The 22,780-nt window shown below is 48.6% G+C and overlaps 1 protein-coding gene across 1 annotated transcript in view; it reads left to right on the forward strand.

Moving 5' to 3' along the window:
• Positions 1-22,780, forward strand: part of LOC122548761 (cadherin-2-like) — a 184,848-nt gene that overhangs the window by 150,764 nt on the left and 11,304 nt on the right. Inside the window, exons 11-15 of the mRNA XM_087985884.1 lie at positions 5,625-5,767; positions 10,362-10,595; positions 15,112-15,345; positions 19,618-19,757; positions 21,014-21,178. Of these exons, the coding sequence (XP_087842010.1) occupies positions 5,625-5,767; positions 10,362-10,595; positions 15,112-15,345; positions 19,618-19,757; positions 21,014-21,178 (916 nt within the window). The remainder of the gene's footprint in view (positions 1-5,624; positions 5,768-10,361; positions 10,596-15,111; positions 15,346-19,617; positions 19,758-21,013; positions 21,179-22,780) is intronic.

Genomic DNA, 22,780 nt, shown 5'->3' on the forward strand with positions numbered 1-22,780 from the left:
ACTCCGCACAGACAGTCACGTGAGGCTGGAATTGAACCTGGGACCCTGTGAGGCAGCAGTGCTAACCACTGAGCCACCGTGCCACCCATGATACTCAAGAACTAGTCAATCTCCATCTTAAATATACTCAGTGACCTGGCCTCCACAACCTTCTGTGAGCGTGAATTCCATAGATTTCCCCACTGTCTGGCTGAGGAATGTTCTCCTTATCTCTGTTATAAAAGCTCTTCCCTTTACTCTAAGGCTGTGCCCTCAGGTCCTAGTCTCTCCTACCAATAGAATCATCTTCCCAGCATCTACTCTGTCCAGGCCATTCAGTATTCTGTAAGTTTCAATTAGATTCCCACCCCCCCCCCCCCCCCCCCCCCCCCCCATCCTTCTAAGCTCCATCGAGTATAAATCCAGAGTTCTCAAACATTCCTCATATGTTAAGCTTTTCATTCCGGGACCATTCTCGTGAACCTCCTCTGAACACAGTGCAGGGCCAGTCCATCCTTCCGGAGATACGGGGCCCAAAACTGTGCACAATACTCCAAATGTGGTCTGACCAGAGCCTCAGGAGTCCATCCTTGCTTTTATATTATAGTCCTCTCAAAATAAATGCCATCGTTGCATTTGTCTTCCTAACTACTGACTCAACCTGCAAGTTGACCTTGTGAGAATCCTGGACTAGAATTCCCAAGCCTCTTTGCGCTTCAGACTTCTGAATTTGCTCCCCATTTAGAAAATAGTCCATGCCTGTGTTCTTCTGAACAAAGTTAATGACCTCATAGTTTCCATTGTTGTACTCCATCTGCCACTTCTTTGCCCATGCTCCTGACCTTCCCCACCATTTTGTTCTTGTCAAGGTGCCCTAGGTCACAGTATTTTGATGGTTGCATCCTGTTAGCAAGCTCCTATCACTGTGTCGTCTTATACTTTCATTTTGGGTATGTCCCGTATCCATCACTGAAAAGGTGCCACAGAATTGCGTGTGCTACGTTGTCCTCTTCTTTCATTATAGAAAAGAAATGGCCAGTAAGTCACCAATTTCCAGGGAGGAATATTCATTACATTTGAAATGTGTTGCACATTGCCATTTCCTCTCCAATTAAATTCTGATGGTGAAATATATGTTTTAGCCTAGAGCAGTGAATGGTTCATGAATATTTATTCACCGTTATAAAGCTAGCGTTTCATTGAAGTAAAAATGATAAGGGAGAGAGGTCCTCAAAGTATTGAATAGCTGAGGCCGCAGAGGCAGCTGGTAACTGTGTTCCTGAACAGTTCCACAAATATCCACTTCTCCCCCCCCCCCAGTAGCAGTAGTCTATACTGCCTATAAGATGCACTGCGGAAATTCATCAAAGATTCTCAGACAGCACCTTCCACACCTACAACCATTTCCATCTAATTCACTTGTGGGATGTGGGTGTCATTGGCTCGGCCCAGCCGAGTGGCCCCCTGAGAAGGTGGGGGTGAGCTGCCTTCACGCTGCAGTCCGTGTGCTGGAGGTAGACCCACAATGCCCTTAGGGAGGGGATTCCAGGATTCTGACCCAGCCACACTGAAGGATCGGCGATATATTTCCAGTCAGGGGGAGGGAAGGGGAGTGACTTGGAGGGGAATTTGCACGGGGTGGTGTTCCCATGTATCTGCTGCCCTTGTCCTTCTAGATGGAAGTGGTCGTGGGTTTGGAAGGTGCTGTGTGGGGCATCTTTGGTCAATTTCTACATCTTGTAGATGGGACACACTGCTGCCACTGAGTGTGGGTGGTGGATGATGTGGGTGGTGGATGAGGTGTCAGTTGATTACTGCAAGGAAGGATCTCTCAGATGCTGAAATGGCCTGAGGGGTGATGTCAGTCATACAGGATGTTTTGTCCTAGACAATTTGGAGCCATACCCTTCCATGAAAGTGGGGAGTATTTCCATCACAGCCCTGCCTTGTGCCATGTAGATGGTAGGACAGTCTTTGGGGATGCTGGAGATTAGAGTCGAGAGTGTGTTGCTGGAAAAGCACAGCAGGTCAGGCAGCATCCGAGGAGCAGGACGATCGACGTTTCAGGCAAAAGCCCTTCATCAGGAATGAGGCTGGGAGCCTCGGGGGTGGAGAGATAAATGGGGGAGTCTTTGGGGAGTCAGGAGGTGAGTTACTCGCTGCAGGATTCCTAGCCTCTGACCTGCTTTTGTAGCCACTGTCTGTATATGGCGAGTCCAGTTCAATTTGTGGTCAGTGATAACCCCCAGGATGTTAATAGTGGGGTGATTCTGTGCTGGTGATTGAACATCATAGAGTGATGGTTGGACTCTTTTTGTCGGAGATGGTCATGGGCTGATGTTTGTTTGCAAATAACATGCAGGCCACCCCTCCAACCCCTTCCCACAAAGATGTTTCTGTGTTTGGGCATAGACTGCTTCAGTACCAATGGGGTTCTCAACTGATGCTGAACCAGTGAATCTTGCCACTCTGATCTCACATTGGATTGAAGGTGCAGCTGAAGGAATGTCACTTGACAACATTTGACGCCAAACCAGGGAAACCATTTCTGTGAAGGCATAGTCATTGAGGATGTTCAAGTAAATGATTGATCCCTGTGTATCAAGTGCAACATGAAATATGGTGATAGAGCAGGGAAATGATGTTGAGGTAGAAAGTCACCCATGGTCTAGATAAATGACGGAACAGGCTTGAGGGGCTGAATGGCCTACTCGAGCTGCTATTTCTACGTTTACATATGGATAGGCGAAAGGAAGGGGACAGAGAGGTGGAGAACGCCGGAGGGGTCCACAAGAGAATTCCAGAGCTAAGGGTCATCAAATCTCATGGTTGGACAATTAAAACTAGAGACTGTGATGTGAGGGAATGCAGAGACAGCAGAGGGCTGCAGAATTGGAAGAGGCAGGGTAAGATTGCTAAACCTATCGTCGCTGAACCACGAGACTGTGTAAGTCAGTGCACATACTCAGCACCTGCCTTCTCTACCCACACACCCCACCCCCAGCTTTTCTCCTTTCAAGGCCACTATGAGCGCACTGTGCACAATTCTGGTCTCCCTCCCGTTGGAAAGATGTTGTCAAACTTGAGAGGGTTCAGAAAAGATTTACAAGGATGTTGCTGGTGTTTGAGGGTTTCAGCTCCAGTTCGTTATTCCATAACGCGATGGTTGTGTTCCTGCACTAACCCACATTATAGATAAATCGTGCTTTAGGAACAGCGCTTAAAGTGTTGCCGATATAATCGCGTTACAGCCAACACACATTTTGAAAGTTCGCACTTCAGAAACAACGCCCCCCAATTCGTCAATCATGTTACGGCTAATTCACGTTAATGAAATGTGCCGTATAGCAGAATGGCCTGTATCAGGACAGGCTGAACAGTCTGGGGCTGTTTTCCCTGGAGGCTAAGGCATGACCTTATAGTGGTTCAAAAAAATTATGAGGGGCACAGATAGGGGAAATAGACATGGTCTTTTTCTCAGGAGTCCAGACCTAGAGGGCATAGGTTTAAGGTGAGAGGGGAAAAATTTAAAAGGGACCTCGGGAGCAATGTTTTCTTGCAGAGGGTGGTGTGTGTATGGAATGAGCTGCCAGAGGAATTGGAGGAGGCTGATACAATTACAGCATTTAAAAGGCATTTGGAGCGATATGGACCGAATGTTGGCAAACAGGACCGGATTAATTTAGGATATCTGGTTGGCATGGACAAGTTGCACCAAAGGGTCTATTTCCATGCTGTATATGTCTGTAACTCTAATTGGGAAAGCTGTTTTTTATTTAACAAAAGGAGTAATTCTGTGATTATCCAGTGTGGTTTCCTGTTCCTAAACACTGGCTTGTCTAACTTAGCACCACTTGACAAAAGTTAACTTGGCGTTAAACCAGAAGAATATCTCAGGCAATCTCGGCTGATCTATGTTTCTGTGGTGACAGGAAGATATTTCAGGTCTGTCATTTTTCAACTGAATTAATCAGCCTGAGAGCTTTACTGTGTTTGTCTTCCTCCTGCCTGACCTGCAAAAAGTTTCCGGAACTTTCTGTTCCCGCTTCAGATTTTCAAGCGGGGTTCTGTTTTTGGAACAATGTGCATTAGTTCTGCCCTCCCAGCCCATAAACGCTCTTTGCATCGCGCCACTGCGTGACAACCGAAGTGTATCTTTGCATTTGTATAGCCCCCTATTAACACAGTGAAACGTTCTGGGGTGCTTTGCTCTGATAAGGATTCGACACCGGGAGTAGGGCACTTGAAGCAATGACTGTAACCTCAGCCAGGAATTAATTGTTGAACCGACAGCTCCAGCTTTGTGTTTGTGGCATTTTTATCCGGGCCCACAACACTACATTCCCGTCATGAGTTTTAATGTTTCTTTATAAAGCACCTTATGTGCAAGAAATATGGTTTCACTAAACTCTGCAGACTTCAGAGAGAAATCAAAATAGTGCCCTGGTTTGGTGCCCAAATCCTGCTTTGTGTTCTCAAGAATATGTATTTTTAAATAATCCTTTTTTAAATGTTAGACCATAAGACACAGGAGCAGAAATTAGGCCACTCAGCCCATCAAATCTCCTCCTCCATTCAATCATAGCTGATACATTTCTCAACCCCATTCTCCCGCTTTCTCCCCGTAACCCTTGATCTCCCTGATAATCAAGAACCTATCTGTCTCAGTGTTGAATATACTCAATGACCTGGCCTCCACAGCCTTCTGTGGCAATGAATTCCACTCTCTGGCTGAAGAAGTTTCTCCTTATCTCCCTTTACTCTAAGGATCCTAGTCTGTCCTACCAAAGGAAACATCTTCCCAACATCCACTGTATGTTTCAATTAGATCCCCCCTCATCCTTCTAAACTCCACCGAGTTATAGCCCCAGAGTCCTCAAACGTCCCTGATCTGTTACGCCTTTCATTCCTGGACCATTCTTGTGAACCTCCTCTGAACACACTCCAGACCTCGAAGTTAAGAGCCCAGTATGCTCCTGCTCTGCCACTCCCTGCTATCTCCATTTGTGCAGTAGTGTAGCTTTCCCAGAAAAGAGCGTACATCTAGGGCTGCAGCGGAGAGAGCTGATTGAGGGCTGGGACTGAGTAACTGGGTAGGCCTTTCAAAGAGGCAGAAGCGAGGACTGCAGATGCTGGAGATCAGAGTCGAGAGTGTGGTGCTAGAAAAGCACAGCAGGTCAGGCAGCGTCCAGGGAGCAGGAGAATCGACGTTTCAGGCAAAAGCCCTTCATCAGGCTGATGAACCTGTGGAATTCTGTAACAAAGGAGGCCCAGTCACTGAGTATAAAGAGATTGTTCATTTTTTTTTTAGAATTTAAGAGCATCACGGGGCCTGAGGAGAAATTGGGAATGTGGAGGTAGACCGTAATCCTACCAAATGATGGAACAGGCTCAGAGGGCTGAATGACCTTCTCCTGCTTCAGGTTTCTATGACGCTGTGGCTGGTCTATCCCTCACCCACCTTCATCCCTCCCCCTTGCCATTAAAAACGTGAGTGATCCAGCACCTGGTCCAGATGCCCGTACAGTGGCGAGCACATGCACAGTCGGGGTAGTGGTCCTGTGCATGTCAGTGTTTATTGCTGCACCAGGTTGACAAGTAACTGACCACGCCTAATCTAACGCACTTGTGGTTTCTCATCCCAGATACTCGAAGTTATCGGATCCAGCAAACTGGCTCAAAATCGATCCACTCCAAGGACAGATTACCACCGTCGCCACACTCGATCGTGAATCCCCTTACGTTAAAAATAACATGTACAACGCAACGTTCCTGGCGTCAGACAGCGGTACGTGCTACACTGCTCCACCAGCTCAGCTAAACGGGTCATGTGCTAATCTCTGCCTCCCTTCCTGTTGTCTTTTGTGTCTTGACCTTGTTACTTGGCAGTGCTAAAGATCACAGCGGAGCTGGTAAAGTGGTGCAAAGGTCCTTCCAATCTCCTCAGCTTGAGCCTTTTCAATGACGTGGACCAGCCTTTGTGTTTTTCGGGTGAAATCTGAATCTTTCCTGCCTTGTAATGTTTGGTCCCTGCGTTTGTCACAGTCGGTGTAATTTTTGTAGCTATGGTTATTTGCTTATTTAAAACCTCTCGGGTTCTGCCCTGCGCACCCACAACCCACAAGGTTTGGGTTTCCCAGAGCCACAGCGCAGGATGAGGCTATTCGGCCCATCGTGCCTGCTGTCATTCTAAACTCTAGGGCCAATCTCCTGCCATCTCCCTACATCCTGGTACACCATTTCCATTCAAATAATTATCCAGTGCCCCTCCTGACTGCCTCAATTGAAGAGTTATTAAGTATCTCTCATGGCCACAGCAATTGTCTTACAAATGCATTAATAATTGCAGTTCTTTGACCTGGTTCTGCTATTCGATAAGATCATGGCCGGATTTTAGCTTCCATTCTACATTCCTGCATATTCCCAATAATCTTTAATTCCCTTAGGAATCAAGAATCTATCCACCTCTACCTTAAGCCGAATCTTCTCATATTTTTATGTGGACAGAATAATTCTCTCCTGAAGAGTTGTTATTTTCATCAAGCTGAACATGAACCCCTCCCCCAGGGACGAGATGGGAACCAGGCACAGAGACAGCTTCCACGTTTTAATGCCTATCTGTCTGGCCCTGAAACTGGGGTCGTTAACGGCGATGCGAAATGAGCTAGAAAGTGCTGACTTTCTGCCTGTAGCTATTCCTCAGGTGTCCTCTGGGTGACGAGTCTGGCCTTTCAGAGACCCTACAAAAATACGAACAGGAGAAGGCCATTCAACCCCTTGAGCCTGCTCCCCCATTCGATAGGATCACGTCTGATCCGACATTCCTCACACCAACCTTCCTGTCCTTTCCCTCGATTCCCCGACTGATCTAGAATCCATTGATCTCAGCCTTAAATATGCACAAGGACTCTGCCCCCACAGCTCTCTGGGGCAAGGAGTTCCAAAGACCCCCAACCCTCCGAGAGAAGAAATTCCTCCTCATCTCAGTCTGAAATTGGTGCCCCTTTATTCTGAGACTATACCCTCTGCTCCTAGACTCTCCCAGGAGGGGAAACATCCTCTCAGCATTGAACCGATATGTTTCAATAGGATCACCCTCATTCTTCGAAACTCTAGAGAGTCCCAACCTGTTTAACCTTTGCTCATGAGACATTTCCTCCATTCTGGTTGGGAGGGGGGTGTGGTTTGGTGTGCTGTGACCCAGAGACATCTTGTGCACTCCTGGAAGAGAGGGTCAGAAAAAGCCCTGGTGGTGGTGGTGGTTCAAATGGTCAGAAGTGAAGGATTCCTGTTTAACTTCCTCACCGGTCACCCCGATTCCAACATATCCCATGGACCTTGTTAGATGTCAGGAGATGTTCCCCCCCCCCCCCCCCCACCCCCGTGGGGAATCCAGGAGACACAATTTAAAAAAAAAAGGAGGTCTTCCTTTTAAGGCAGTGGTGAGAAGGGATTTATTTTTTACAAGTTGTTAAGTCCATTCAAGACAGCGTTAGATTTTTGATTTGACACATATCACAGTCCAATGTTGGGGTGTCAGGCTGAAGAGTAGAGTAGAGTTGAGTTGAGTTGGCAATGAGATCCGCCATGATCTTGATCACTGGTTGGGTACAAGGACCAAAGGCCTAATCCGAACTTTTATACATTACCTATGAGTCCCTTCTTCAATGTGACATTCAGTTGGAAGGGGCAGCTACAGAGAAGGTTGATGCATTGGTAATCAGCTTCCAAAACTGGAGTCTAGAATGATTCCTGCAATTGGAAAGTTGCAAATATCACCCCGTAATTTGAGAGAGAGAGAGAGAGATACAACAGGGAATACATGAACAGGAAGGGTATAGAGGGATACAGATCCTGTAAGTGAAGACATTTTGCCTTTCCATACTAAAACTGTGTCTGCACAGACTTGAAGGCCCTGTTCCTGTGCTGTATTGTTCTTTGTTCCAGATCTGTTAGCCTTACATCAGTACTCAGAGGGGGAGGAATATGAGAATCTGTTTAAAAGGATGTGACACTTGGGTTAAAAAAGATTGGTTTGGGCATGGTCAACATGGATTTGCACATGGAAATTTGTGTTTAACAAACGCTCAGCTGTTTGAGGATGCTACTTACAAAATTGATGAAGAGGAGGGTGTGGTACAGTTGGATTTAAAGAAGGTTTTTGATAAAGTCCCCACAGAAGGTTTGTGAACAAAATTTAATGCACATGGTACGGGAAGTAATGTACTGGTGTGGATTAATGATTGTTTTCTCGCTCTTACCCAGAGAGTAGGAATAATTGGGTCATTCTCACGTTGACGAGCTGTAACTAATGAGCAGTGCTTAGGCCCCAGCTGTTCACAAAATAGATCAGTCATTGAGAGGTAGGGACCAAACGTGGCGTTTACAAAGCTAAGTGGGAATGGGTATCGTGAAGAAGATGTCAAACAGCTTCAGGAAGGTTTGGATAGGATGAGTGAATGGGCAAGAACATAGAAGATAGAAACATGAGGTTATCCACTTCAGTAGGATGGACAGATGTACAGAGAATTTCTCAAATGGTAAAAGGTTAGAAAGTGTAGATGTTGGGATTTAGCTTTCCTTGTGGAGAAGACACTGAAGACTAACATACAGGTGCATGTTATTAGGAAGGCTAATGGAATGTTAGCCTTTATTCCAGGGGATTTGAGTACAGGAGCAGTGAACTTCAATTGTATAGGAGCTTGGTTAGACTCACACCTTGGGGTAGTGTGTGCAGGTTTGGTCTGCTTATCTCAGGAAGAATATTATTGCTATCAAGAGTGTGTGCAATGAAGGTTCCCCAGGCTTGTTCCCAGGATGTTGGGACTGGCCTACGAGAGAGATTGGGCAAACTGGGCCTGCATTCACCAGAGTTTTGAAGAATGAGAGGTGACCTCATGAAAACCAACAAACTGCTTAAGAGAGGGTAGGTGGGAGTCAGATGTTTCTCCTGGGTGGGGAGTCCAGAACCTAATGGAACAATTTAAAATCAAGACTGAGATTATTTAGGTACAAGATGAGGAGAAATTCAATGAGTCTATCCCAGTTATTGTAGCTGTGCACAAGTTTGAACTCCCTATCTCAGGGAGGATATTACCGCCACTGAGCGAGTACAGTGAAGGTTCCCCAGGCTTGTTCCTGGGATGAAGGGACTGGCCAATGGAGAGAGACGGGGCAAAGTCATCCTGTATTCACCAGAGTTTTGAAGAATGAGAGGTAGTCTCCCAGAATCCTACAAAATATTGAGAAGGACACACAGGGGAGATGTATGGAAGGCGTTTTCCCTGGTTGGGGAGTCTAGAACACGGGGCACAACGTGATGGTTGTGACAAATTGAAAACATGGGAACACGGGCAACTCACCATCCTGACCTGGAAATATATCATGATTCGGAGATGCCGGTGTTGAACTGGGGGTGTACAAAGTTAAAAATCAGACAACACCAGGTTATAGTCCAACAGGTTTAATTGGAAGCACACTAGCTTTCGGAGCGACGCTCCTTCATCAGGTGGTTGACAACCCAAGGGCATTGTGGGTCTACCCACAGTGGTTCAAGAAGGCAGCTCACCCCCTATCAAGTTGCTGAGTTGGAGTGCAGCATCGTAATGATGATGGTTTTAAGGTTAGAGTGACGGTGTGCATTTGGGAATGAAGCACATGAGCTGTTCTCAGAGCGTTGAATGAGCTATAAATCTCTGTCAACCTTCATGATGATGTTTGTGTGACCAATTAACCGGTTTGAAGAATAAAGAAAGCAGGTGAAGTTAGCTGGGTGAAGAAGTTAATTAAGGGTTTAACCATGCTCTACGTTTCTTTACAGATTGGTTCCGATGCGATTGGAGACAGTGTGAGTGGGAATAAGGTTGTGTTGTGCTGTGGGCTTGTTATAGTTTGTGCTTTGTGCAATCGCTTTGGGGACACGTGTTCAAGGATGAACAATTGGAAGCGATGTGCTGATTTCCAGGCTGCAATTTGTTTTGCTGCAAGTGTAATCACATATGGTGCAAGGAACATTAATGCTCCCCAGGATGGAGATGGATGGGGAACTTGCCTGTGGAGTCTAATCCCTCCGACACACTGCCATCTGGTGTGTGCTGTTTGTGTGACTTCTGTTGGTGATTTGCTTTAACACTCGCTGGGTTATGGAGATATCATTTAAACCTGCAGTGCTGGGCAGGCCAATGCTGCTTGAAGTGTACCTCTTTGTTCAGGAGAAGTGTTTTACAAAGTTTTGCCGATGTTTGGAAAACTGTCTTTAGGTTGATGTGTAAGTTGGCTGGCGTAGAGTGGGTCATTTAGTAAAGTCGGACGTGGTAGGGGGAGCAAAAGTGTGGGTTGTGAAGGGCTGGGTCTGTTAATGATCTCCTCTTATTGCTGTCCAGGTATCCCTCCGGCAAGTGGGACAGGCACTCTGCAGATCTACCTGCTCGATGTCAATGACAATGCGCCACATGTCTTCCCTGAGGAAGTCTCCATTTGCGAGAAGCCGGATCCCAATGCCATTAACATCACCGCTACCGACACCGATATCGACCCAAACACGGGGCCGTTTGCCTTTGAGCTCCCTGACAGCCCGGTGGACATCAGGAAGAACTGGACTATAACCCGGCTCAATGGTGAGCACAACCCCAACGCCGGCGTACCAATTCTCAAGACTGGGTCCGACAGTTCTGCGAAAAGCGAGGCATGAAGCACAAACCGTTACAGTGCAGGCTGGGGCTGTTTTCCCTGGAGCGTCGGAGGCTGAGGGGCGGGACCTTATAGAAGTTTATAAAGTCATGAGGGGCATGGAGAGGGTAAATAGACAAAGTCTCTTCCCTGGGGTGGGCGAGTCCAGAACTAGAGGGCATAGGTTTAGGGTGAGAGGGGAAAGATATGAAAGAGACCTAAGGGGCACCTTTTTCACACAGAGGGTGGTACGTGTTTGGAATGAGCTGCCAGAGGATGTGGTGGAGGCTGGTACAATTACAACATTTAAAAGGCATCTGGCTGGGTATATGAATAGGAAGGGTTTGGAGGGACATGGGCCGGGTGCTGGCAGGTGGGACTAGATTAATTTAGACTCACTGGAACCTGCGTCCCTCACATTTCCAGACAGAGCATTCCAGAGCCTAACTACTCGCTGGGTGGAAAAGTTTTTAATCTCACATCACCCTCGCTTTGTCTGCGCCTCACTTTAAATCCATGCTCCCCTCGTTTTTTGTTCATTTTATATATGGGAGCAGCTTCTCCCTACTTACTCCATCCAACCCATGCCTGATTGTGAAAACCTCTATCGAACCCTTCTCAGTTTCCCTCTCTCCGAGGAGAACAGTCCCAACTTCCCCTCTCTTCCTCATCGCTGAAGTTCGTCATCCCTGGAATGGTCTTGTAAATCGCTTCTGCACTCCCTCCAATCCATTCGCACCCTCCCTGTCATGTGGCACCCACAACTGTACACATTTATGTAGCCCCTCTGGCAGGCTGGGGCCATCGCAAGGAGCTGAGCTTTCGCATGATGTGGTGGTGTTGAAAACGGGGTGGATAGCCAGCTTTACAACTTGCAATTTGGCGTGTCCCTGCCCCAACCCATCGTCGCCAGATCGATGAAGGAATGAATGAGATTTGAGTCACGGGAGCCATTCCCCCCTGTTCCTCCTGCTGGCCATAGGATCTTTTCCAGCTTCCTGAGAGATCAGTCGGTGTCTCTGAGTGGGAGTGCTGCTGTGTCAAAGGTGCCATCTTTCAGATGAGATGTTAAACCAGGACCCCGTCTACTTCCTGGGGCGGATGGGAATGAATGCTTCACGCTATTTCAATAAGAATAATGATTTGGAGATGCTGGTGTTGGACTAGAGTGTACAAAGTTAACAATTGCACAGCACCAGATTATAGTCCAACAGGTTTAATTGGAAGCGCTAGCTTTCGAAACGCCACAACCACCTGATGAAGGAGCAGTGCTCTGAAAGCTAGTGCTTCCAATTAAACCCGTTGGACTATAATCGGGTGTTGTGCGATTTTTAACTCGACAAGAATGGGCGAGCTACCTCTGATATTCATGGCTGGCATTCATCCCTGGATCAGCATTAGTTGTACCTGGTCCCTGTGTGCGAATTGTGCACCTGTGCCACCTTCAAGAATTACTTCTTTGAGGTGTCGCGAGAGGCGCTGGAGCAATGCAGGTTGCCTTAAACACCTTCATGCTATTTGGTGTAAGGTTTAGATTTCAGTTTGAGCAGACACCTGCGTTTTCAGTCCCCAGATACTGGTTTGTGAAGACCATAGGCACAGTGTCCATATGAAGGCAACAGTGGCCAATATAAGGCTGCTCCCTCTCATAACACCCACCGCTCTCCCACCCTGCCACCCCGCTCTGCTCAGCAGAGGTCGGGTCAGGGTCTGGCTTAAGTGATTAGGTTGTTATGTTAATTCAGGGCTGGCCATGATGTGGAGGTGATAGAGTTTCACTGGGGTGAATGAAGTTAAAAATCAGAGTGTGTTGCTTGGAAAGCCCAGCAGGTCAGGCAGCATCCAAGGAGCAGGAGAGTCAACGTTTCGTTGGAAATCCCTGATGAAGGGCTTTTGCCCGAAACATCAACTCTCCTGCTCCTCGGATGCTGCCTGACCTATGGGCTTTTCCAGCACCACACTACCGACTCTGACCTCCAGCATCTGCAGTCCTCACTTTCTCAAAGTTTAAAAATTACACAACACCAGGTTATAGTCCAACAGGTTAATTTGGAACACTAGCTTTCAGAGCGCTGCTCCTTCATCAGATGATTGTCAGGCAACTATCTTATATTTAAACAAAAGTGCACACACTAAATCCCACCCCAACCCCTGTAATCATTTGAGAAATCTTTTAATTTGGTTTCACTTCAGCCCCACAGCTCCTGATCTTTGGGCACCTGGTGCCGAGGGGTGGGGGCGGATCAGAGGGATCTCCCCGTGGGTCTGGGCCTGGCCCAGGCTGGTGATAAACTGGTGCTGGCAGCGGGTCATGGAGGGGCCATCTCTCCCCTCTTCCCCAGTTACATTGATGCCCAGGTGACACTGGAGAAGCAGCACACAGTGCCCATCAGTGCTCTCAATGTCTTTAGAGAGAAAGGGGAAAAAAGGATTGAAATGCTTCATTCCACTCCCCCCCCCCCCCCCCCCCCGGCCACCTCCATGTTAATTTAGCCCCCTCCCACTCGTTTTACTTATTACATGTAAATGTTGAATTGGCTGCATTGGTGTTTTAACTGCTGGTAGTTAAACACACACTTAATCTTGCGTCGTGTCTCCCACTGGAGTCCTCCCCTTTAGCTTTCTGCGCTCCAGGTCAATACATTCTCAGCCAGTCTCCCATCACCTTCATTCTCATCCAGGCTAAGGCCCCTGTCACTGTTCATTCCGGTACTCACTAATCTGCGCTGGCTCCCACTCTCACTTTTAACATTTTCACCAAACCCCTATCTCCGTAAGCTTGCTATAATCCCCCAGGATCTCTGCCCCATCCACCCTCCTGAGCAAGATTGATTCCCATCACTCCTCTGAGACCTACTGCGGAAACCCGAAACTCCGGACAGTAGCGAACCCTTTTTCGTTTGAATGGGAAATTGACCTCCCCACAGCCCCCGCTCCTTTGTTCTGGAATGTTTCATGTATAATGTGTTCAGGCCATGAGTAGCTGAAACTGACTCCATGGATACGGTGGTTGCACTGTGTTGAAATTATTGCTTGCAACCCAAGAACATACAAGGCTATGGACCGAGTGCTAGAAAACGGGACAAGAACAGGTCGATGCTTGATGACAGGCTCAGACAGGATGGGCCAAAGGGCCTCTATCCATGGGTGTGTGGCAGGGGAATTGAGATGCTGATCCCTAAAACCTCATCTTGGGACCAAGCTCTTGGATGCCTTTCGTTTCTTTATTCTCCTGTGGGTGTTCCTGGTTGGGTCAGCATTTATAACTCATCCCTAATTGCCCAGGGGGCATTGAGGGTCAACCCCATTATTGTGAATCTGGAGTCACATGTAGGCCAGATCAGGTGAGGATGGCAAATTTCCCTCCCTGAAGGACATTAGTGACCCAGATGGGTTTTTACAGCCATCGGCAATCATTAAGATGAAGTCCAGAGTTTTATTGAATTTACGTTCCACCTTCTGCTGTGCTGGGATTCGAACCCGGGTCCCCAGAGCGTTACAAGGTCTCCAGGTTAATCTCACTAGACTACCCCAGACTAGATCAGCCATGATTGTATTGAATGGTGATCAGGCTCGAGGGGCTGAATGGCCTACTCCTGCTTCTAGTGCTTATGTTGCCATCACTTGAGGCTAGCTTTTAATTCCAGTTTATTTACTGATTTTAATTTTTTTTTCCACTGATGGCGCGTGGACCTTGCTGGCTGGGTCAGCATTTACTGTCCATCCCGAGTTAGAAGCACAGAAGAATCATAGAATCCCTACAGTGCGGGAGCAGGCCATTCGGCCCATAGGGTCGATGCCGACCTGCTGAAGAGCATCCCACCCGGACCCACCTCATTCCTGTAACCCTGCATTCCCCATGGCCAATCCACGCTAAACTGCCCATCTTCAGGCTGTGGGAGGAACCCGGAGGAAACCCACGCAGACACTGGGAGAACGTGCAAACTCCACAGAGACGGTCACCCCTGAGGCTGGATTTGAACCCGGGTCCCTAGCGCTGTGAGGCAGCAGTGCTAACCACTGAGCCACTGTGCTGCCCTAGAGCCGCTGAGTGGTCAGAGGATGTGGTGAGGTTTGAACTTGTCTCTCTAGAGTATAAGACTGGGCCTGTATTATTCTTCAACTGGCATTATCTCTACACCACCAAGTTCTCCTCTTTCACCCCCCACCCACTCAACCTCAAAACATTCTGCATTAATGTGGCTTCCTGTCCAATTGCATTTGACTGACCATATCCCTAAAGCCCCTTGAGATTTAAATGTAATCATTTTAACAAGTTGTTGTGCCTGTCTTTTCTTTCCTCATTTCCTGTCAGGAGTACGTCACACTACACAGTTTTGTGACAAAAAGCCCCCCTGCATTTGTATTACATGGAGGGAATGGGGTGTGTGGGGTAGGGGAGTGTGCGGGGGTTGCTGATAGTATACCAATGAGTTCTCTTACAGTTCGTTATGTTGTGTTTAGGTGATTACGCGCAATTGAGACTGAAGATTGGAACCCTCGACGATGGCCTTTATAAAGTGCCGATCATGATCATGGACTCTGGAAACCCTCCTATGTCTGCGACCTCTGACCTCCTTGTCAAGGTGTGTCCCTGTGATGAAAATGGCGACTGTACATCAGTCCAGGCAATAGTTGCGGCTGGCTTGGGGACTGGGGCTATCATCGCCATTCTGCTGTGCATCATCATCCTACTCAGTGAGTACCCACTAAGCCTTCTCATTGATGTCATATTCCCAGAGTTTGGCTCCTCTCTCCCCTCCCTGTGACAGCGAAGAAGGTTATTTCGGATCGCAACAGGATCTTGATCAGATGAGCCATTGGGCTGAGGAGTGGCAGATGGAGTTTAATTTAGATAAATGCTACATTTTGGGAAAACAAACGTTAGCAGGACTTATGCACTTAATGGTAAGGTCCGAGGGAGTGTTGCTGAGCAAAGAGACCTTGGAGTTCAGGTTCATAGCTCCTTGAAAGTAGAGTCTCAGGTAGATAGGATAATGAAGAAGGCGTTTGGTATACTTTCCTTTATTGGTCAGAGTATTGAGTACAGGTGTTGGGAGATCATGTTATAGCTGTACAGGACATTGGTTAGGCCACTGTTGGAATATTGCGTGCAATTCTGGTCTCCTTCCTATCAGAAGGATGTTGTGAAACTCGAAAGGGTTCAGAAAAGATTTACAAGGATGTTGCCAGGGTTGGAGGATTTGAGCTATAGGGAGAGGCTGAACAGGCTGGGGCTGTTTTCCCTGGAGTGTTGGAGGCTGAGGGGTGACCTTATAGAGGTTTATAAAATCATGAGGGGCATGGGTAGGATAAATAGACAAAATCTTTTCCCTGAGTCCAGAACTAGAGGGCATAGGGTCATAGAGATGTACAGCATGGAAACAGACCCTTCAGTCCAACTTGTCCATGCCAACCAGATATCCCAACCCAATCTAGTCCCACCTGCCAGCACCCGACCCATATCCCTCCAAACCCTTCCTATTCATATACCCATCCAAATGCCTCTTAAATGTTGTAATTGTACCAGCCTCCACCACTTCCTCTAGCAGCTCATTCCATACACGTACCACCCTCTGCGTGAAAAAGTTGCCCCTTAGGTCTCTTTTATATCTTTCCCCTCTCACCCTAAACCTATGCCCTCTAGTTCTGGACTCCCTGACCCCAGCGAAAAGACTTTGTCTATTTACCCTATCCATGCCCCTCATAATTTTGTAAACCTCTCTAAGGTCAACCCTCAGCCTCCGATGCTCCAGCGAAAACAGCCCCAGCCTGTTCAGCCTCTCCCTGTAGCTCAGATCCTCCAACCCTGGCAACATCCTTGTAAATCTTTCTGAACCCTTTCAAGTTTTACAACATCTTTCCGATAGGAAGGAGACCATAGGTTTAGGGAGAGAGGGGAAAGATATAAAAGAGACCTAAGGGGCAACTTTTTCACGCAGAGGGTGGTACGTGTATGGAATGAGCTGCCAGAGGAAGTGGTGGAGGCTGGTACAATTGCAACATTTAAGAGGCGTTTGGATGGCTATATGAATAGGAAGGGTTTGGCAGATGGAATTAGATTCGGGTGGGACATCTGGTCAGCATGGACGAGTTGAACCGAGGGGTTTGTTTCCGTGTTGAACGTCTCTATGATTCCCTATGTAGTCAGGCCATGAATAATCAAGGCTTGAATCACCCACTGGTCATCAATCCAGAAGATCCTAGTTGGGTTTTGCTGCATCCAGAGAGTGGAACTCACTGCCTGGTGGAAGCAGAAATCCTCACAACATCTGTCTCATACACAGATTCCCCCGTATCTGCAGGGGGCACATTCCAAGACCTATCATGGGAAACCCAAAACCCCTGATAGTATTTTATTTGAATGGGAAATTTACCTCCCAGTAGCCCCCCTGCTCCCCGGCTCTGGAATGTTCCATGTAATATGTTTGGGCCATGGGTAACTGAAACTGAATCCGCGCATACGGGGTGGTCGCACTGTATTTAAATTATTGCTTGAAACCCAAGAGCATGCAAGGCTATGGACCGAGTGCTAGAAAATGGGACAAGAATAGATCGATGCTTGATGACAGGCACAGATAGGATGGGCCGAAAGGCCTCCATCCGTGTGTGTGTGTGGCAGGGGAATTGAAATGCTGAAGTGATAAAGTATTTGCATTCAATCCCATGCGAGTTTAAGCGGGCGATTGTTCCAGCTGTTGAAATGTGGTTCACCTCCCAACTCCCCAAAACCTGTCCACCATCTACAAGGTACAACTCAGGAGTGTGATGGAATAGTCCTCACTTGCCTGGATGGGGGCAGCTCCAACAACACTCAAAATACTCGATGCCACCCAGAACAAAGCAGCCCGCTTGATTGGCACTACATCCACAAACATCCATTCCCTCCATCACCAACGCTCAGTAACAGCAGTGTGTACCCTCTATAAGATGCATTGCAGAAATTCACCAAAGATCCTCAGACAGCACCTTCCAAACCCACGACCACTTCCATCTGGAAGGACAAGGGCAGCAGGTACATAGGAACCCCACCCCCTGCAAGTTCCCCTCCAGGCCCCTCACCATCCTGACTTGGAAATATATGCCGTTCCTTCAGTGTCGCTGGGTCAGAATCCTGGAATTCCCTCTGTAATGGCATTGTGAGTCTACCTACAGCACATGGACTTCAGCGGTTCAAGAAGGCAACTCGCTGTCCATAGTATAGCACCCTCAGCACCTAGCTAGGTAGTATTTAGTTTGTGTTCATCTCCACAAACAGAGCAGCAATCCCAGCATGCCATACTTGTTGCTGTCCTGAGGGAGCACTTTTAGTTGCTATGTCAAGGGAAAACCAAGCCTGCCCCCTCCACCAGCCCAATCTTCCACCTTCGTAAACGTAATACAGTTATTCTGAAGATGATGGTGGGAGGATTGATGATGTAGTGATAGTGTCCGTGGTAATCCAAAGGGCCAAACCCTGCTCCTGAGACCTGAACTCCGATAGTGCAAAGGTGACTTTTTATTTGCTGGCATTTGTTGCCCAACAGAGGGCTGTTCATATAGTTGTAGGTCTGGAGTCATGTGTAGGCGAGACTGAGTAAGGATGGCAGATGTTCTTCCCTAAAGAACGTTAGTGAACCAAATGGGTTTTTCCAACAATCAGCGATGGACTCCTGGTCAGTATGAGGCCAACTCTTGATTTCCGATGTTATTGAATTCGAATTTCACCATGTCTGCAGAACATTAGCCTGGGATTCCTGACTGTAGGACAATGACGGTACCACTACACCGTTGGCCGGTGGGGTTTGAATTCGGTTAATAAAGCCAAAATTGAAAGCTGGTCTCGGGGATGATGACCAGCTTTACAATCTATTATTGTAAAACCCCATCTGGCTCACTAATGTCCTTTAGGGAGGGAAATCTGCTGCCCCTACCTGGTCTGATTCAGACCCACAGCAACGTTCTTATGTAAGCCATTCAGTAGAATGAAGAGCATGGGATTCATCCTGATGTGCTGACTACTATTTATCCCGAGTCAACAGCATTAAAATAGCTGACCTGGTTGTTCTCATTATTGTTTGTGCAAATTAGCTGACCACATTACAACAGTCACTGCACACAGAATTAGTTTTTTTTCACAATTCTATCATGGGACATATGAGTCGCTGGCTGAACCAACATTCATTGCCCCATCCCTAATATACCTGACAAAAATTATACAGGGTTGCTTTGTCCTGAATGGTGTCAAGCTTCTTGAGTGTTGTTGGAGCTGCCCCCATCCAGGCATCTGACCACTCAGCTCACACTGACTCGTGCTTTGTAGATGGTGGACATGGGAACACAGGAGTAGGTCATTCAACCCCTCCAGTGTGTTCCAACTATCAATGAGATTGTAGCTGTAACCCAACTTCAGATACCTGCCTTTGGCCCATAACCGTTAATACCTTTGTTTAACACAAATGTATCTGTCTCCAATTTAAAATTAACAACAGTTTCTGTATCCACTGCTTGATTGTGGAAGAGTTTGGGGAGTAAGCAGGTGTGGCACTTACTGCTGGATTTCCAATTGCTGACTTGCTGTTGTAGCCACTGCATTAGTATAGCCGCCAGTCCAGTCCAGTTCAGTTTCTGATCAGTGCACACACATCCAGCCACACCCCACACTTTGGAGCGTCCAGAGGTTACACAGGTACATAAGCAAGGAACAGGAGTAGGCTGTTCGGTCCTTCAAGCCTGCTCTCCCATTCAGTAAGATAGTGACTGATCTGATTTTTAACTTCAATTCTACCTTTCTGCACATCCTCCAATAATCTTTCCTCCCCTTGGGTCTGCATGAATCTATCTCCCTCTGCCTTTAAAGATTTTTACAGATTCTGCATCCAGTGCTGTTTGAGGAAGGGATTTCCAACAACGCCTAACCTTCTGGGAGAAAGGGAGGTTCGCGATGGGTGCGATCACAATTCAAGTTTATTTTTCTGATTTTCCTTCCAGTCTTAGTCTTGCTGTTTGTCATCTGGATGAAGAGACGTGACAAGGAACGGCAAGCCAAGCAGTTACTCATTGACCCGGAGGATGACGTGAGGGACAACATCCTGAAATATGACGAGGAGGGGGGCGGAGAGGAAGATCAGGTGAGGTGGGGGGGGGCGGGGTGGTCTGTCAGTGTGAGGGAGGGGTCGGAGTGATAGGGACAGGGTCGGGAACAAGTGGTCAGCGCGAGTGGGGTGGGGTTAAGGAAGTAGTTGGGTCAGGGAGGGAACAGGGCTGATTGGGGGGCATAGAAAGTGAGGGGTTTCCCAGGGAGTGAAGGGGTTCACAGAGGGGGTGGGGGAGTGAGGGGAGCATAGGGAGTAATGGAGGTTCACAGAGTGAGGGGGGCAGGGGAGTGTGGGAGTGGTCACAGAGAGAGGTGACGGGGGAGAGAGGGCGCGGGGATTAAGGGGTTTCACGGAGTTAGGGGGGTTCACAGCGAGGGGGTGGGGGTGCAGAGAGGGAGGGGTAGGGGATGTGGTGGGGGATAGGGGAGAGAAGGTGGTGGAGGTTGGGGGATTGAGGTGGAGAGGGAGGTGGGGGGGTTTGGAGATTGAGGGGGAGAGGGAGATGCGGAGGAGTGGGAGAGGGGAGTGGGGGGAGTGGGTGATTGAGGGAAGTGGGTGATTGAGGGGAGTGAGGGGAGTGGGTGATTGAGGGGAGTGGGTGATTGAGGGGAGTGGGTGATTGAGGGGAGTGGGTGATTGAGGGGAGTGAGGGGAGTGGGTGATTGAGGGGAGTGAGGGGAGTGGGTGATTGAGGGGAGTGAGGGGAGTGGGTGATTGAGGGGAGTGAGGGGAGTGGGTGATTGAGGGGAGTGAGGGGAGTGGGTGATTGAGGGGAGTGAGGGGAGTGGGTGATTGAGGGGAGTGAGGGGAGTGGGTGATTGAGGGGAGTGAGGGGAGTGGGTGATTGAGGGGAGTGAGGGGAGTGGGTGATTGAGGGGAGTGAGGGGAGTGGGTGATTGAGGGGAGTGAGGGGAGTGGGTGATTGAGGGGAGTGAGGGGAGTGGGTGATTGAGGGGAGTGAGGGGAGTGGGTGATTGAGGGGAGTGAGGGGAGTGGGTGATTGAGGGGAGTGAGGGGAGTGGGTGATTGAGGGGAGTGAGGGGAGTGGGTGATTGAGGGGAGTGGGTGATTGAGGGGAGTGAGGGGGTGGGTGATTGAGGGGAGTGGGTGATTGAGGGGAGTGAGGGGAGTGGGTGATTGAGGGGAGTGAGGGGAGTGGGGGGAGTGGGTGATTGAGGGGAGTGAGGGGGTGGGTGATTGAGGGAGTGAGGGCAGGGTTACTGGGAGTGCAGTGGGTCACTGCCTGAGGGTGACTCCCCGCTGAGCCATTGCGTTGTACCTGCCCTCAGGATTATGACCTCAGCCAGCTCCAACAACCCGACGCGGTGGAGCCCGACGCGATCAAACCCATGGGGATCCGGCGAGTGGATGAACGGCCAATCCATGCCGAGCCTCAGTATCCAGTCCGTTCAGCAGCTCCTCACCCGGGCGACATTGGAGACTTCATCAATGAGGTACGGTGGACCCTCTCACAGGGAGAAACATAAATGTGGGAGGGATAGCAGCTCAGTGGGGCCAAATGGTCGACCTCTGAACTGTATGGGCACCCAGTATATCTATCCACAGTGGGCAAGCATAGGCACGCAGGGCTGAGTGGCCTCCATCTTTGCTGTTGTGGAAACGTCAATAATAGAAGCTGGTGTAGGCCATTCAGCCCTTCGAACCTGCTCCACCGGTCAATATTAATACGGCTGATCATCCACCTCCATTCCCTGTTCCTGCTTTCTGTCCCCATACCCTTCAATCCCTTTACACCCAAGAACAAAGGTTGGAGGGTTTGAGCTACAGGGAGAGGTTGAACAGGCTGGGGCTGTTTTCTCTGGAGCGTCGGAGGTTGAGGGGTGACCTTATAGAGGTTTATAAAATTATGAGGGGCATGGATAGGGTAAGTAGACAAAGTCTTTTCCCTGGGGTTGGGGAGTCCAGAACGAGAGGGCATAGGTTTAGGGTGAGAGGGGAAAGATTTAAAAGGCACCTAAGGGGCAACTTTTTCACGCAGAGGGTGGTACGTGTATGGAATGAGCTGCCAGATGATGTAGTGGAGGCTGGTACAATTACAACATTTAAGAGGCATTTGGATGGGTATATGAATAGGAAGGGTTTGGAGGGATATGGGCCTGGTGCTGGCAGGTGGGACTAGATTGGGTTGGGATATCTGGTCAGTATGGACGGGTTGGACCGAAGGGTCTATTTCCATGCTGTACATCTCTATGACCCTATCTGAAGTTCTCTTTCCCCAACACCTCTGTGGGTCTTCCCCATGTTCTATTGTTTAAAAATAAAATCCCGTGACTTTCCCCCTCATCATCTCCCCTCTATCATCTACACCCCTCCTCCCCCTTCATCATCCTTTCCCCCCCCTGCTCATCTCAGCCCCCTGCTCATCTCACCCACCCCACTCATATCACACACCCCCACTCATATCACCCCTCCCCCCACTCATCACCCCCCCACTAATCTCATCCCCCCGCTTGTCTCCCTCCCCGCGCTCATCTTCTCCCCTTGCTGCTTAACTCCTCGTCCCCTACCAACTATTCCTCCTCTTTCCCCCCCCCCCCCCCCCCACGAACCCGCACCCTCATCCCACCATGTGGCTCCCTGTCGAATTTTATTTAAGAATGCTCATCTGAAGCATATTGGGGGAACATGGTGCAGCAATGAAGGAGCTGCGTAAATGCAGTTTATTGCTCCATCTATAACTCTGGCTGCACGTGTCTGATTAAACCCATTCCTGAGCTGGAGGTGATGACTGTTGTGCTGGAGCTATCCTGTGGGCTCTGGGTCATTAAGGAGCTGCCCCGAAACTTGAGTCAGGACCTCAGACGGAGTTTCTAAACTCAGAGGATGATGAGAACATGGAACTCGAGTGACTGTGACGGGTGCATTTCAGGTGGAGATGTCATTTCTAGGAGAGACTAGGACCTGAGGGCACAGCCTCAGAGGGAAGGAACCACCCTCTGGAACTGAGATGAGGAATTTCTTCAGCCAGAGGGTGGTGACTCTGTGGAACTCACTGCCATAGAGGATTGTGGATGCCAAGTCACTGAGACTGAGAT

The sequence above is a fragment of the Chiloscyllium plagiosum genome, unplaced genomic scaffold, assembly GCF_037043375.1.
Source record: "Chiloscyllium plagiosum isolate Xiang-an unplaced genomic scaffold, Cpla_swu_hap1 HiC_scaffold_4, whole genome shotgun sequence".
Taxonomy (NCBI): domain Eukaryota; kingdom Metazoa; phylum Chordata; class Chondrichthyes; order Orectolobiformes; family Hemiscylliidae; genus Chiloscyllium; species Chiloscyllium plagiosum.